The sequence below is a fragment of the Musca autumnalis genome, unplaced genomic scaffold (genome assembly GCF_047663935.1).
Source record: "Musca autumnalis isolate F117 unplaced genomic scaffold, ASM4766393v1 scaffold_3, whole genome shotgun sequence".
Taxonomy (NCBI): Eukaryota; Metazoa; Arthropoda; class Insecta; order Diptera; family Muscidae; genus Musca; species Musca autumnalis.
The window spans coordinates 205,062,982-205,081,192 of record NW_027411866.1 but is presented as its reverse complement, the minus strand read 5'-3'; the positions used below and the strand labels follow the sequence as shown (position 1 = coordinate 205,081,192).

The following is an 18,211-nucleotide window of genomic DNA, read 5'->3' as shown; positions in this document are numbered from 1 at the left end:
TGGCTATCTGTTGTGATTGCAGCTTACCGATGTCTAACTTTCGTGCTGTGTCTGTTCGTACTTTGTTGGCTACGTTTAAGCGGGTGCGTACCTTTGATGCAACAAGGTAGTGGTCCGAATCAATGTTTGCGCCTCGGAACGATCGTACATCCAACACGTTGATGAATGTCTTCCATCTATCACAACATGATCAATTTGATTTCTTGTTTTCTGATCTGGAGACAGCCAGGTGCCCTTATGAATATCGAGATGATTAAATCTGGTACTGCTAACTACCATGTTTTTTGCAGCTGCAAAGTCTATCAGCATCATACCATTGTCAGATGTTTCACTGTGGAGACTGAATTTCCCGACAGATATTCTCCTTTCCAATTTTGGCATTAAAATCGCCTAGAATGATTTTAATGTCATGGACAGGGCAACGGTCATATGTTTCTTCTAAGCGCTCGTAAAATATATCTTTGGTCTCTTCGTCCTTTTCTTCAGTGGGAGCATGAGCACAAATAAAGCTGATGTTGAAGAATTTAGCTTTTATTCGAATTGCAGCAAGTCTTTCATTCACTGGGGTGAAGCTGGATACCAGATGTTTTAGTCTCCGACTAACTACGAATCCACAACCAAACTTATGCTTTACGTCATGGCAGCTATAGTACAGTGCGTCACCTATAGGTGTTGTTGTGACGCCTTTCCCAATCCATCGAATTTCCTGTATGTCAGTAATATCGGCCTTGTACTTTTCAAGTACGTCTGCCAATGCGAAGACTGCACCTTCTCTATAAAGAGTGCGAACATTCCAGGTGCAGATTCGCAGATCATGGTCCTTAAAACTACGCCTAACATAAAAAATATGTTGGTACCCAAACAAATAAAATTGAGATATGTTACAAAATATTGTAAACATATATTTGTTTGGACACAAACAAATTATGTTTGGATCCAAACATATATTTGTTTGCAAGCAGTCCCAAACAAATATTTGTTTCGATCCAAACACATTTCTAACATATATTTTTCTGCGTGTATAGCCCCAAATTACGGTACCTACAAATTGCACGTATTTTGAAGCAAACTCGTGATACCAAATCAATATATTTTTTTGGTCAGAGGCTGAGGGTATATCTCCGTCAGCACATCTGACTGATACTTTCTTACTTTGATCATATTTATTTATTTCAGTACTTTTTTCTCAGTAAGATTTCAAAACTAGTCTAGTTTTGTTTCCAATTTTGTGCTAGAGAAGCTTTCCCGTACTTTGTTAAACAAAAATAGCTTCGAATAACGCATTATTCTCTTATTTCCTTCTAGTAAAATTACCCGATTATAATTTGTAAACATATTTGCTGATTGGCGGATACGTTGACTTTGACATTTCGCTTCCGTTCCCGTATTTGTATGGGAAAGCAATTTTTGACCCTTTACTCTTTATAAGATAATGTGACCAATAAAAATCAAATTTTCTAATAAATAAATTATTGAGTATATTATTTTAAATAATTCCTTATAGCTAAATAAATTAATTAATGATTTAGTAAACCTATTACTAAAGCTACAATTAAACTTAATAAACTTAAAGTTTGTCGCATTGCTCCATTTCGTTCCATAATCCATTTATAATAATACTGAACATCGACATAAACACCTAAAAGAGAGACAAGAAAATGATTAAAGATCAACCAGTATTAAAAAAAAATTCATGACTTACCTGGAAATCCTGGTTGGGCACAACCTGAACCCCATGAAACAACACCTATTAGGGTATTATTATAAACTAGAGGACCACCAGAATCACCCTGACAGGAGTCGGTGCCACCGCGTAGATGACCTGCACACAACATACCATTTAATATGCCATTGTTATATGAAACGGAGCAAACTGTCTTCGATATGGTTGTGACATTGGCGGTGAGTAAAATTGGCGATAAGGAACCCTAAAAATAAAACAAAAGAATTATAGCATTTCACTAAATTTTGAATTTGTTTCTCTAAGACGATTCGAATTGAAATTTGTTCGAATTACTACCAAATTCTTGTTGTTGTTTGATTGAAAATAAAAACAATTCAAATATTTTTCAAAAAAACTGAAGTTTGGTACTAGTTCGAAATAACTACGAAACGTCTTAGTGAGACAGACCATTAAACTCACCCTTTCCGTTTTACCCCAACCTGACACCTGACAAGTAACACCCGTTGCCGTTGATGTATTGGCAATTGCTATGGGTTCCACTGTCAAATGGGTCTGATTAATTGGCAAACCAGTTTTCAAGAACATCAACCCAATATCATCACGCATTGTATCCATGCTAAAGGTATTCATATATGCAATCGATTTCACATCCGAAATAATTGTACCATTGACACGTTCAAAACGATTCAAGGCACCCAATACAACAACAAATTCATTGGCCTTACGATAACGTTTTTTATCGCTACTGCAAAAGAGACAAAAGATAGACAAAGAATGAAGGTTACATTTGCCGTTGTCGTCATCTTATCTCAACGAATATTTCAACGAAAATTTATTACAAGTTTATTATGGGGAAAAAAACATAACTCATAAACATTGATAATCGTTGTTCGGGGGTTTTGCTCCCCTACCCTACTTACTTGTATAGACAATGTGCAGCTGTTAACACTTTATTGGGTCCAATCAGTGATCCACCACAAATATGACCGCTACCAAAACTACTCTCGTAACGTTTCAATCTAATGGAGACAACATATTTGGTGTTTTCCACAACAGCTTGGGTGCCATTGATGATACGAGGGTCAGCCAATGAGGGTGAGATAAAGGTGATAAATAGTATTGCTGAAAGTAAAATTAATAAAAATGATATTTATGTGAATTTTAGGAAGGAAAGAAGAGGATAATGCCATTAGTGGAATTATGAAACATTTTTTTCGTTACCATAAAAAATTGAGTGAAATCAGACAAAAAAATTTTGAATTAAAAACTTAAATATAAATTAGCAACACGTAGCTGTACAACGAAAATCAATCACGCAGCGAAAACTCAAATCAATCAAGCAGAGATGAGATGTGACAAGACACCCCTAAATCCTCAGCTACTATTCTGACATCGTGGACTAAAGAGGCCAACGCTCAGATAAACATACATATCCGCGGACCGGTCATCCCGACAACCATGAACCCCAAAATACTGGTCGTAACCTTCGACAACCTCTTCTATTTTTGTAAACATGCTGAGATAGTGGATGGGAACGTCGGGAAAAGAAAAAAATACTCAAAGCGCTTGCTGGTAGTACCTGAGAAAAGACAAGGAGACCATCCTTACCGCATACAAAGCCATAGGCCGTCCCCTCATGGACTACGCAGCCCCGATTTGGTCACCAGGACTAAGCGATACACAATGGGGTAATCTTCAAAGGGTCCAAACTTCTGCACTGCGCATCACTAGCCTGGAAGAAGGAAAGATAGGACCTCAATCACGTTTGGCGACGTTACATTGACTGACCCGAAGAGATGTGCAAGTTATTTCAATCGGCAGTTTGTCGAGCACCCCGAGAGTGACAGGGCGAAGAGAAGAGTATTATGCGCATCAGATCTCTTCCTGCCGAGGATGAACCACCACAGTTTATAATGGATGATGTTGCCAATTCCATCAGGCACGCTAAATCATCCAAAGCGTTGGATCCTGATGGAATCTCCATGGTAATGCTGAAGCAGCTGGATGAGCCGGGAGTGGAGTATCTCACTAAAGTTCTTAACTTGTCGCTATCCACCCTCATGGTTCCCGAAGTCTGGAAAATGGGCAAGGTGGTCCCACAGCAAAGTAAATCGTACAGGCCTATTTCGATTTTGTCGCAGCACTCCACGCTGTTTGAGGACATCGAGCAGACAACTCTCTGGCCAAGCTTGAAACGTTGGATAGTCAATTATATGTGTGGACGCCAGTCGTACGTGGAATTCAGGAACAAGAAGTCCAAACCCCGTAAAGTGAAACAGGAGTTCCGCAAGATGGGGTTATATCTCCGGAACTGTTCAACCTCTACCTCTCCTGTATTCCGCCCCTCCAGACGGCATCGAGATCGTAACGTATGCGGATGATTGCACGATCCTGGCGTCAGGTACCTATCCTAATGACATCTGTGAGAGACTGAACAACTATTTAACCGATCTTACCACTTTTTTCCATTCGAGGAATATGCAGATTTCCGCCACAAAATCAAAAGCCACTCTGTTCACCACATGGACAGTGCAGTTTGGAAGAGAATTGAATGTCGTGGTCGACGGTAGCAGAATTACGACCACAAACTGCCCCAAATTGTAGGGGTCACATTCGACACTACTTTCAAGATGTGCGGCACGCCACAGCTATCTGCGACAAACTGAAAAGTCGGAACAAGGTCCTTAAGTCCCTAGCCGGCAGCTCTTGGGGTGCAAATAAAGAAACCTTGTTGACCACATATAATGCGATAGGTCGGTCTGTGGTATGATATGCGGCTTCAGTTTGGTCCCCGCGATTTTGTGACACGAATTGGAAAAAGATTCAAACCTGCCAGAATGCCGCCCTGAGAACAGCAACAAGGTGCCTCCTCAAGTCCTCAGTGGACCATCTACATGAGGAGGCAAAGATTCTTCCAGTAAAGCAACACAATGAGCTGCTTTCGTTGCAGTACTTGCTTGGGTGTTACCGTGAGAGCCATCCCAATCACCATCTGCTGGCTAGGCCTGACCCATTCAGGCATATCAGGAAGGATATTGAGGCTCTCGAGAGGGGGGTCCAACAATATAGGAGAGAACCCCTAGATCAATAGGCATATCAAGCAGGTTTAAATAGTATTCACACGGATGCAGTTGCTAAGGCCATAAGCAAATATAGTGTGAATAAAGTTCTCAGAGTACATCCCCCATCTATCGCAACTGAGGAGCGTCAGCTGCCACGACAAACTAGATTAATCCAATTAATTAATCCGATTAATCCAATTAATTAAAAACTTTCATAAATAATGGCCTTCGTCCTAAAAAGACAATAATAAATAAAAATCTTCACAGCAGAGCCCGGCTGCCCCGGCTGAGGTTTGAACCTGGGTCCTCTCCAACAAACAGACAATGTTGTCGAGATCTCAGCGTTCTAAGCCACTGCCAATGTATCATATCAACAAACTAGTCGACATGATGCCAATGTATCATATCAACAAAACTAGTCGACATGATATCCAAAAACTTCAAAAACTGAAGGCATTACAATTCATGAAGGAAACCCCCCTTCGATTGTATATGTGTATGTATTGAGAAAATGATTCCTAGACAAGACACTAGGGTGACTTGATAAAGAAAAAGACTTCCATAAATACTTCATAATTACAAAATTGTAAAAATGTTTGTATAAATAGAAGTTATCAAAATCAGCCTTTGTCTTCTAGCCATTAGCATTCAAATACGCCTGATGAGCCTGGCTTAAACCACCAGGCGAAACGATCGTAGCGTAATGGTTGAGTGTGTGGTATTTCGCTAGAATTCATTTTTCAATACAAAAACTCCTTAGGCCATATTAGCTCGATTAATCCAATTAATTAGAGTAGTTTTGGCTCAACTACGCTCGGGATATTGCAGTCGCCTAAATAATAAGACCTTCCGTGCATGACATCTGCCCAGTAAGCGGCATGGGCTCGCATGCACAAAACACCTTTTCAACTGTCCAACCAAACCTACTCATCTAACTCCAGTGGATCTGTGGTTACATCCCAAAGAAGCAGCCACTTTCCTGGAACTGGAGATAGACCCAGGGCCAGATTGAACAGAAGAACGAACATACAAACATATAATAAACACTGTTAAACAACAACAACCGGGTGCCACTCCAAGGCCCTCAAAACCCATTTACATCACGAATCAATGCTTCTCCCGGTGCAACCCCACTGTACTCTATTAACAAGACAACACGCAATTATATGCACCAAACTGGACCACCTAAAACAACGAAAGTCACACCAGACCTCGCACGGAAAGAGATGTGTTGATCAGACACAGCTTCCGTAAGGAGCTCCCAAACATTCTCCAAATCCCTCAAAACCCATCGAATGATGACATTCAAATCGCCTTGAGGCAGGCACATAAAAGGGTGATAGAGGACCATATCTCATCTTACACAAGCAGTGTTGTGCTCGGCGGGAGACCCCCACCCAAAACTGATACCTTATTCTATACTATTCCAATTTCGGTCTGCTATCTCTAGGTACCTCATTAGTAATATCTCTATCTGCTGAATCCTGTGATAGCAGACACATGCCCAAAATGTGGCCAATCACAGCACACCACACGACACCCCTTCGCAAGTCCTGAAAATCCAACAGACCTGACACCGGAGTCACTATGGGTACATCCAGTATTAGAGGCCCGCTTCTGGAGCTGGATGTGAATGTTTAGATGCCTACTTACTTACTTAGCTGGCCCATTACAGAACATTTGTTCCATAGACCAAACTAAGAAAAGATCTCCAATTCTCTCTGTTTAGTGCTTCGCTTTCTGAAATACCGCCCCTTGTCATCTCTTCATCCATTTGTTTGCGTCATCTTTTCTTTGGCCTGCCAATTCTGCGTGCACCGCCATGTGGCCCGAATTTATGCGCCTTTTTAGCGGGTTCATCATCGCTCATTCTTATGCTATGGCCTAGCCAACGCAATCGTTGCATCTCGATACGTTTATCCATACTGATGTCGTTGTATAGCAGATACAGCTCGTGGTTCATATAACGTCGATATTCACCGTCAACGCAGATTGGTCCGTAGATCTTTCGAAGAATTTTTCTCTCAAGCACGCCAAGCACTGCCTTATCTGCTTGCGCAAATACCCAGGCTTCGGAACCATACATCAGCATGGGTAGTATCAGTGTTTTGTAAAGCGTTATTTTTTTGACGAGTTGTGGCTTTGTTTTTGAAGCGCTTACTTAAGCAAAGTAGCATCTGTTGGCCAATACAATTCTTCTTTTTATTTCACAACTGATGTCGTTTGTTGTGTTTACGGCGGTGCCGAGGTATAGGAAGTCTTTTACTACCTCAAAATTATAGGAACCAACTTCAACAGTTGGTCCGATCTCAATGGACGCATTGCGCGTCGACACCGTCAACTTGGTCTTCTCGCCGTTTACCGCAAGACCCACTTTAGCAGAATGTCATTCGACCTTCATAAAGGTATCGGTTACTTCTTTTACTGATCGTTCCATGATGTCTATATCATTAGCATAAACAAGTAACATGTGACTATTGGTGTAGATTGTGCCACTTCTTTTGACGTTTGCCTCTCGTATAACCTTTTCTAGCAGGACGTAGAAAAGATCACACGAAAGGATGTCTCCTTGCCTGAAACCTCTTTTGGTACAAAACTCTTCGGAGAGGTTCTTTCCTATTTTAACTGAAGATCTTGTGTCAGTTAGAGTCATTTTACAAAGCCGAATGAGCCGAATGATTCAGGCATGGCTTGGAACGTAGAGGGCTGTCGAAGGCTGCTTTATAATCGACAAAAGGTGTTGATCTGCATCTCTTGGGTCTTCTCCAGGATTTGCCGCAGGGTAAATATCAGGTCAATGGTGGACTTGCCAGGTCTGAAGCCGCATTGGTATGGTCCAATTATTTCGTTGACCATGAGCTTTAGTCGTTCGCACAATATCCCTGGCACTATCTTGTAGGCGATAGGGAGAAGACTTATGCCCCTATAGTTGGAGCGTAAAGTCTTATCTCGGGGCACAGGATGCTCAGGTTCCAATCGTCGGGTACGCGTTCTTCCTGCCAGATGGAGCTAACTAGCTGATGCATACACCTTATCAGCGTGTAGCCTCCGGTTTAAAAACAGCTCGGCTGGTAGGCCATCAGCTCCTGCTGCCGTATTGTTCTTCAGCCAGCTTATTACTGTCTTTACCTCATCTTGGCCGGGTGGTATACATTCAATACCATCTTCTGGGATTGGATCTGCGGTATCTTCGTCGACTTCGCTACTATTGGATAACAACAGTTTGGAAAAATGCTCTTTCCATATCCTTAGCAAGCTATATGTTTCAGTTACCAGATTACCTTGCTGGTATCTATAGGAGGATGTGCCAGTTCCAAAGCCATCAGTTTGATGTTTCACTCTTTGGTAGAATTTTCGGACTTCATTCTGTCTCCTGTACATCTCTATGCCTACTTACTAATTTCAGATCTTCTTCTCTTTTTTACTACCTATGCAACTTTACCTGTATGGGTTACAACAACAACCTCAGTTTACAGAGTTGTGGTGGTTACATCGTACCAAACGTGGTGGTGTTGGATTAGCTTTCCTATTGCACCAGACCTTTCAATACAGACCTATTTCGCCTGAGCCTGGCTCTAATGACCTGTACATGAAGTATATGGTCAGATGTGGAACTGCCGAGGTAGAGTTTCTGAATGTATACATCCCGCCGATAAATAGCTGTATTGCAACATTAGCCCGTTTTTGAAAGGTCTTAACCGTCTGATCTTAGGGGACTTTAATTCTCATCATGAGTTGTGTCGTTCGGTTCTCGGAAACGACCATAATGTTGGCTGATCATATTGATAGCTCTATGTTTTGCACAGTCAACGAGGACGCCCCTACCACTGATGTTCCGGTAGCACAAAGGACGTTCCGAGACATCATCACAGTTGCAGCGGTCGAATGTTGGAAGTGAGACCAAACTTCTCAGCAAAGGTGACGGGATTAGCAAGTGAGCGCGATGAGCATCGTCGTGGCGATAAAATGTGAATCATTTAAATTGTCAGTGATAAATGTCCATGTCAAATTCATGGGAAAGCTATTAGGCCGAGTTTCTGAGAGTTCATCTGCCCAATCCTTATGCGATCTGCCCAATCCTTCTGATGATGGGGTGGCAGAAAGGAGATTCCGAGACACCATTAAAGCTGCAGCCACTCATCATATACTGGTCGAATACTCGAAGTGAGACCAAATTTCACAACAGAGGCGACGGCTTAAGCTTGATGAGCTTTGACGAGCCAATGCCATTGACCGCAGAGTCAGGGAGCCGACTCTGGAAGTTAACATGTTGGTCAGTGAGCATAAGCGGAACAATTGGTTAAATCATCTGAAGAGTTGCAACAACGGAATAAGGGAATTGTGGGCACTCTCGAACATTGGAAGAAGGAAGAGAGCACCTCAGTCACTGAATGATCCGAAGAGGCGCTCATGTTATTTCAATCGACAGTTTGTCAAGCACCCCATGAGTGACAGGGCGAAGAAAAGAGTACTACGTCACATTAGATCTCTTCCTTTCGATAACGTGGAGGATGAACCACCACAATTTACAATGGATGATGTTGGAAATGTCATCAGGAACGCCAAATCATACAAAGCTTTGGGCTCTGATGAAATCTCCATGGTAATGATGAGCCCGGGGTCGAGTATCTCACAAAAGTTCTCAACCTGTCGCTAGCCACCAACATCGTGTCCGATGCCTGGAAAATGGACACGGTGGTCCCGCTACTGAAGCTAGGCAAGGATGCCTCAAAGGTAACTTGTGCGCATTAAATGGATCTTTACTGGAGATACCAAAACCCCTTCTTCTCAAGGTCAGTGGAAAGCCCAGCTTTTCGCAGGAACCTTGGCCCTCTTCACCAAACCGCATCGACAAAGATGTGTAACTGCTGGTACCGAATTAACTTAGGGGTGCGATCATTGCCGAGGCTGGTCCCAATGGGTGTATCAGTAATAGTTATTGGTTGCTAATCAAGGGTCATCTCAGGAACATCCTTATCTCGCACGATATGGATCAGAATAACGTTCGGCTCGGCCAGTCAGCCCTATACAAAGGAGTCAAGGTCATTAACTGCTAGAATAAATTTTATTTGCTTATGTTTTTTGGGTTATTACGCCAGGAAGCGTAGACTCGTTCATGAAAAAACTAAAGACTCTTGAGGCTTTACTGCTCCCCAGCGCATGGGTCCTGTTTGTAGCATAGTACGACAACAGCGCTGCACGCTGCATACATGTAAGTCGAACACTCAACAAGAGCAAGTCATGCGATAGGACAATTTTTGATGTCAATTTTGAAAGGCTGAACTTCTATTTGACTGATCTTATCCAATTTTTGTACGCGAGGAATTTGCAAATATCCGCCACTACATCGCTACGGCCGTTATGTTCACCACATGAACTGCAGAAATGAGCACTGAGTGGAATGTCATGGTCGATGGTAGCAGAATTTCGAGCATTAACTTCAGCAAAATTCTAAGGGTTACATTCGACAGCATGCACACTTCGTCCGCGCTTGCCACAACTATCTGTGACAAGCTAAGATGTATGAACTAGATCCTCACTTCCATAGCCAGCAGATAAAGAAACCTTGTTGACCACATATGACGTGATATGTCGGTCTGTGGTGTGTTCGGTGAATATATGTGCAACACGATGGAAAAATATTCAAACCTGTCAGAATGCCGCCCTGAGAACTGCAACAGAGTGCCTCCTCATGTCGTCAGTGGACCATCTATATGTGGAGACAAAGATTCTACTGGTTAAGCAACACAATTGAATGCTTTCTTTGCAGTACTTGCTCGGATTATACCGTGAAAGCCATCCTAATTACCATATGGTGTCATAGGACCCAGGTATGTCAGGAGGAATCTTCAAGATGTAGAAAGATAAGTTCAACGATACAATCCTATCATGCAGGTATGGATAGCAACCACAAAGATGCAGTGGCAACTATCGTGTGAATGCGGTTCTCAGAGAACACCCCCATCTATCACTGCTAAGGACCGTCAACTACCACGATAAACTAGAGTAGTTTTGTTTGAAGTACGCTCGGAATGCAGCATAAATTCTTATAGGGCAAGGATTGATGACACCATGCCAATCATATGCCCAGCATGCGGCACAGCCCGGCACGACCTTTAACACTTTAATGAAAACATCTTTCTTTTTGGCACTACAAGTGGGACAAGTGGGGATAACTCCAGTAATACTTCTTATCTTACCTTACCTTACAAAAGGGTATAATTTCATTTCGTTCGGCTTTTTCCACTTACAATAGCAAAAACAAATCGCGATAGGAATGACACCGCCTGCCAATTGAAATACAATTTATTGTTTATTTACGATTAAATGTGAATCATTTATATTGTCAGTGATAAATCCCCATGTCAAAGGCACGGTAATGAAAAATGTTCAACGGATGTATTATTAATTGCTGTCTAATAATCAATATAACGTCAAAATAGCAACAACAAATACATATATCTCTTCATCATTGTCGCTATCTTCAAACATTTTTTAGATAAAAGAACTGAATCATTTATTGGTAGGTAGGAAAGAAATAAAAATTGCGAACATTTACATAGATAATGGGGTATATTAGGGTGGGTGATATAAAGGTACAGGTTCAAGGAAATCATTAATAAAATGCGATGCGAACATTTATTAAAAACTCCATAATGAAGCTATGTTGGTACCTCTAACATCCAAATTGCCAAAGCAAAGGAAGCTATGGACATAAAATGATCAGTATTGTACTGCAGTCGGTACATAAATAATGATCCAAAAATCACCAGCGAAGGAGAATTTTACCTAAACTATCATCGAAATTCCCACTTCAAGTGCAGGAGTAGCCCCTGTCGGGACCCTTATGAAGGTTGCGACTGTGGGAACCTCCTATACTAGTGGTAGTACCACTTTGGCAAATCCGTGGAAGGCTGTGAAGGTGTCGAGGCCGTCAAAGACGAAGGCTTGACCCCTTTGCCTTCGGTCTCAACATGTTATGGCTGAGAATGTATTGAGGCCTTCACATTCAATTTAATAGGAAAGGTAAATAATTATCCAAGTCGACAAAGCTACTTACATACTTGACCCTCTACAGAACATTTGTCTTATAAGGCGAACTAAGAAAAGATCTCCATTCCTGCTTTACTTCACCAATTTGGAATACCGTGTTTTTCGATTACGTCTTCCAATTGTTTAGTCAATCGAAGCCAACGAAAAATGACAAAGGCTAAACTCTATCAGACTGTCTCACTTGGCTCCTCAGCTCCCACACTTCCGACACCTCATACTAGGGTAATGGTGGTGCGACAGCTGTTGGGCAGAGAGAAACCGATTGATAGAGGGTCATACGCGAACAGACGGAATAATGATGGGCCTGTGACATCGTCGAACAGTTCAAGGCCTACTAATTCGAAGTCGACCAATCCGACACTACGACTGCATACTGTTGAGATGTGACGGTTAGGACGGGGCGATTTGTATGGAAGCAAAAACACCTTATTGGGCCCTTCGCGTTTCTGATTCCTGGGATTGTACTGAGCAAAAAAGTCCACTAGACCCTATGTCTACGATGAAAATCGAGCCTCCCGATTTTCAGTTGAAGTTTTTTATCCACAAGGCCAAAAGTGTCTGAAGGAGTGTTCCTATGCTTTTGCAATGTACTAGAGAGTTCTTAATTATTGTCTTGGCTACAATTATTGTCTTAGTGTTGGAACGAAAATCTCAATGGTTTGGCTGTTATATGCCAAAATCTTCAAAAACGTAAATAAAAAACATCAAAATCGGGAGGCTTGACTTTCACCGTAGCAAATGGTCTAGTGGACTTTTTTGCTCAGAACAATCTCAGGAATCAGAAACGCGAAGGGCCCAATAAGGTGTCAAATCGCCCCACCCTAGTGTCAGTACCTCTGACCTCAAAAATATCATACTGCAGTCGTAAATCATCGATAGTGAATTTCAGCTGATAAGAACGCACCTCAAGTTTGTTAAGAGGGAACATCCTATCAGAAGGAATAGTCCCTGTCGCGACCCCTATGAAGATTGCAACTGTGGGAACCTCATGTTAAGGTGTTCGTAAGGCTTTGGAAAATCCGCAACCGGGGAAGGCTGTGGAGATGTCGATTATATCATCTCCCAAAAGGTAAATAATCGATCAAGGCAATTATGTCTTCTGGGAAGGCTATGAAGAAGTCAACATAGGTGAAGGCGGCACCTAAGCTCTTTCGCTAGGCCCCTCTGTACAAGGATGATGGAGGTGAGACAGCTATTGGCCAGAGAGCAACCGTTTGATAAAGGTGCATAAGCGAACAGGCGGAAGGTGGGTCAGTGAAAGTGTCGACCACTCCTAAATCACGACCAGTGGTCATGAAGAGGATGAGGATGACGCGGAACGTTATACTGCTGCGAAGAAGTCGACACTGTCACAAGTTCATCCATCTGTTTTGTATGATTTATTGGCGATGAAGTTTAATAAATAGATCTTTACTGGAGATACCAAAACCCCTTCTTCTCAAGGTCAGTGGGAAGCCCAGTTCTTCGTAGGAACCTTGGCCCTCTTCAGCAAACCACATCGACAAAGATGTGCGACTGTTGGAACCGAATTAACTTAGGGGTGCGGTCATTGTCGAGGCTGATCCCAATGGCTGCATCAGTGATAGTTATTGGTTGTTAATCAAGCGTCATCGCAGGAACATCCTCATCTCGCACGATATGGATCAGTATAACGTACGGCTCGGCCAGTCAGCACTATACAAAGGAGTCAAGGTCATTAACTGCTAAAATAAATTTGATTTTCTTCTGCTTTTGGGTTATTACGCCAGGAAGCCTAGACTCGTTCACGAAAAAATTGTATCATATGAAAGGACAACCTTCGATGGAAATTTCAAAACGATCCTGGAACACCCTTAAGCTGAACTAAAATGAATATTTTAGTTGGTCAACGTAGAGTTTTTAGAGCTTTTGGATCATTATGTCAGAAAGAATGGGAAAAAATTTATATCTTTGTAATCAGAATCACAGGGACTACCTTCGATCACCAATTTTAAAACGATCTGAGATATGTATGCCCTACATTTCAACATTTTAGCTTAAGTGCAGATTACACTTAGGCGAAAATGTTGAACTTTTAGTTGGTCAACATAGGATTTTTTTAGAGATTTTAAAGGATTATGTCAGGAAAGATGGACTTGCTCACAAAAAACAAGACCTCAAGGAGTACTTTCATTAAAAACTTTAAAACTATCCTTGAAAAGCCCTCAAACAGCACTTAATCGAACATTTTGAACTTTTGTGAGGGAGGCTCCCGAAGGTCTTGTCCGATATATACCTTCTTGGAACATGAAGTATGTATGTTTGGAAGAAGTTTTGCGATGTGCAAAATTTCGGGCAAATCGAATATTAATTCGTATGTACAGTTTACGCATTGGCAGATGTACTTGAAAAGTACAAGGCCGACATTACTGACATACAGGAAATACGATGGAACGGGAAAGGCGTCACAACAACACCTAAAGGTGACGCACTGTATTATAGCTGCCAAGACACAAAGCATGAGTTTGGTTGCGGATTTGTAGTTGGTCGGAGGTTAAAACATCTGGTTTCCACCTTCACCCCAGTGAATGAAAGACTCGCTGCAATTCGATTAAAAGCAAAATTCTTCAACATCAGCTTTATTTGCGCTCATGCTCCCACTGAAGACAAGGACGAACAGACCAAAGATATTTTTTACGAGCGCTTAGAAGCAACATATGACCGTTGCCCGGCCCATGACATTAAAATCATCCTAGGCGATTTTAATGCCAAAATTGGAAAGGAGAATATCTTTGGCCCAACAGTCGGGAAATTCAGTCTCCACAGTGAAACATCTGACAATGGTATGAGGCTGATAGACTTTGCAGCTGCAAGAAACATGGTAGTTAGCAGTACCATATTTAATCACCTCGATATTCATAAGGGCACCTGGCTGTCTCCAGATCAGAAAACAAGAAATCAAATTGATCATGTTGTGATAGATGGAAGACATTCATCGTACATCCGTTCAAACATTGATTCGGACCACTACCTTGTTGCAGCAAAGGTACGCACCCGCTTAAACGTAGCAAACAAAGTACGAACAGACACAACACGGAAGTTAGACATCGGTAAGCTGCAATCACAACAAATAGCCACAGCATATTCCACTCAACTAGTCCAATTGCTTAATCAAAAGACTCCTCATCCCGATAACATTTCAGCGCAATGGCAAAGCATTGCCCACTCCATGCAAACAGCCGCAAAATCCATACTTGGATACCAGAGACCTCCAACAAGGAATCCATGGTATGATCAGGAGTGTCGTGCTGCCACCGAAGAGATCCGTAGCTACGCGTAGCGCACGAGAGAGATACAGGGAGAAAAGGAGAGAGGAGAAACGTCTTTTCCGCAGGAAAAAGAGAGAAATGGAAAAGCGGGAGTGTGAAAAAATCGAGATGTACAGCAGCCAGAATGAAGTCCGAAAATTCTACCAAAGAGTCAAGCATCAAACTGATGGCTCTGGTACAGGCACATCCTCCTGTAAGGACCAGCAAGGTAATTTGGTAACTGATACAGATAGCGTACTCAGGATATGGAAGGAACATTTCTCCAATCTGCTGGTATCCAATAGTAGCGAAGACGATGATACCACAGATCCAATCCCAGAAGATGATATAGAATGCATACCGCCCGGCCAAGATTAGGTAAAAACATCAATCAACCGGCTGAAGAATAATAAAGCAGCCGATGGCTTACCAGCCGAGCTGTTTGGAACCTGAGCATCCTGTGTCCCGTTCACAAGAAAGGAGATAAGACTGTATGCTCCAACTATAGGGGCATAAGTCTTCTCCCTATTGCCTATAAGATAGTGTCAGGGATATTGTGCGAACGACTAAAGCCAATGGTCAACGAAATAATTGGACCATACCAATGTGGCTTTAGACCTGGCAAGTCCACCATTGACCAGATATTTACCCTACGGCAAATCCTGGAGAAGACCCAAGATATGCAGATCGACACATATCACCTTTTTGTCGATTATAAAGCAGTCTTCGACAGCCCGCTACGTTCAAAGGTATTCCAAGCAATGTCTGAATTTGGTATCCCCGCAAAGCTCATTCGGCTTTCTAAAATGACACTAACTGACACAAGATCTTCAGTTAAAATAGGAAAGAACCTCTCTGAAGAGTTTTGTACCAAAAGAGGTTTCAGGCAAGGAGACAGCCTTTCGTGTGATCTCTTCAACATCCTGCTGGGAAAGGTTATACGAGAGGCAAACGTCAAAAGAAGTGGCACAATCTACGCCAATAGCCACATGTTACTTGCTTATGCTGATGATATTGACATCGTGGGACGATCAGTAAAAGAAGTAACCGATACCTTTATGAAGGTCGAAAGAGAATCTGCTAAAGTGGGTCTGGCGGTAAACGGCGAGAAGACCAAGTTGATGGTGTAGACGCGCAATGCGTACATTGAGATCGGACCAACTGTTGAAGTTGGTTGCTATATTTTTGAGGTAGTAAAAGACTTTGTCTACCTCGGCACCTCCGTAAACACAACAAACGACATCAGTTGTGAAGAAAGAAGAATTGTATTGGCTAACAGATGCTACTTTGGTTTAAGTAAGCAATTTAAAAACAAAGCCACATCTCGTCAAACAAAAATAACGCTCTACAAAACACTGATACTACCCGTGCTGATGTATGGCTCCGAAGCCTGGGTACTTCCGCAAGCAGACATGGCAGTGCTTGGTGTGTTTGAGAGAAAAATTCTTCGAAAGATCTACGGACCGATCTGCGTTGACGGTGAATATCGACGTCGTATGAACCACGAGCTATATCAGCTATACAAAGACATGAATATAGTTAAACGTATCGAGATGCAACGATTGCGTTGGCTAGGCCATATAATAAGAATGAGGGTTGATGAACCCGCTAAAAAGGCGTATGAATACATGCCACATGGCGGTGCACGCAGAATTGGCAGGCCAACGAATAGATGGCGCAAACAAGTTGATGAAGATATGACACTGCGCGGTATTCCAGAAAGCGAAGCGAAAAACAGAGAGAATTGGAGATCTTTTCTTAGTTCGGTCGATGGAACAAATCTTCTGTAATGGGCCAGCTAATTAAGTAAGCCCTCCTTTCAATTTTATATACATTTTGAACTATTGCGTTTGAGAACAGACTCCAGATAGTCTGAAATGGATTTCGTCCGAACATATTTAGGATTAAAAACCATTATTTCAATGATGCACAATTTCGATGCGCAAATTTTTGAAAAGTGAGGTCATTCATCTTCGTTCTTGCCCATAAAGTAGTGATTCATACCCATATCAAACCAAGTGCTTCTGAACGAATATATTCGAGTTCTATAACAAGGTTTTTTATCCAATCGAATGTCCTTTAGAGTGTATTTGAACTTGTACAACTATTTTGGAAAGCTTTAAAAATAGAAAAATTATAATTATTGAAGTCTACCGAACCAGTTAGAAGTGTTTTACGTGTGGTTAGTCCGATTATCAGTCATGTTATTGGTAGACGAAGGCTAAACATGGAAGCTACCACTTTTCATCATTCAATTAATGTAATTACAAATTTAATGTAGTTTTTTTGTTATCTAAAATGTAGAGAATCCTATTTTTCAATGTTCACAAAAATACATCATTTATTATTGTCTTTTTTAACAGAATATTTGATAATCAATTTTGTAATTATCTCCTTCCATTTTGTAATTATCTCCTTCCTTGGAAGATACATCATCGCCTCGCATGTTCATATGTCTTGCAATTTGATTAAAAATGTTTGCGTATTAACCGAAAATAGAGTGATCATTTTAATTTGTATGTCACTTTTTTAATTGCTCTCCTTTAGAAATACTTCAATATAATTTTCTTGAATTGTTTAGATATATTACATTCAACTGTTTTATCTCCAAATTTCCCCTCCATTAAAAAATATTGAAAGAATTTATTTTAAGTTTTAATTATTTTATAGTATCACTTATCACACAAGGTTTCTCCACGTACTTATTCCACACAGGAAACTCCAAAAATAGCCAAATTTCCACATTTTTGTTTGTGTTTTTGTTTTATTTATATCGGAATTTTATTGCACAGCATTTAATTGCGTTTATATATTTATTAATTTTTTTTTTTTGCTAAAGACTTGTTCTAAACCACCCGAACGGTTTGCTTTGCTTTATGATATTCGACTAACTGCTCTCTCTAAACAATAAACGTTAAATATTCTTTTGGGCTTTTTTGTCAGCAGATGCCAGCAGTATATTGATATGATAAGGTTGGTGGAAACTAATCAATGGCAAAACATCCTCATAACCTAGCAAGAAAAAATTGAAATCTTATCAGGTGTTCGCTGTCGTTGGTTCTTTTTGTTTTTTATTTATCGGTTAAAGAGAAAAGTCAATGAAGTTTCACATAAAAAAAGTGAAGAGAGTTGAGAGCTATGACACA

The 18,211-nt window shown here is 41.3% G+C and overlaps 1 protein-coding gene across 2 annotated transcripts; it reads right to left on the bottom strand.

Moving 5' to 3' along the window:
- Window positions 1–1,453: 1,453 nt before the first annotated feature.
- Window positions 1,454–17,947, bottom strand: LOC141396985 (trypsin eta). 2 transcript variants are annotated; one of them, XM_073972732.1, is made up of 5 exons: window positions 17,768–17,947; window positions 2,605–2,806; window positions 2,144–2,429; window positions 1,703–1,928; window positions 1,454–1,639 (listed from the first exon to the last, which is right to left on the bottom strand). In XM_073972732.1, the coding sequence occupies exons 1-5, from the start codon at window positions 17,808–17,810 to the stop codon at window positions 1,518–1,520; spliced, it is 879 nt and encodes a 292-aa protein (XP_073828833.1). In that variant the 5' UTR covers window positions 17,811–17,947; the 3' UTR covers window positions 1,454–1,517. The 2 variants fall into 2 exon arrangements, with proteins under 2 accessions (XP_073828833.1, XP_073828834.1); XM_073972733.1 differs by having other exon boundaries at window positions 2,144–2,426.
- Window positions 17,948–18,211: the final 264 nt, after the last annotated feature.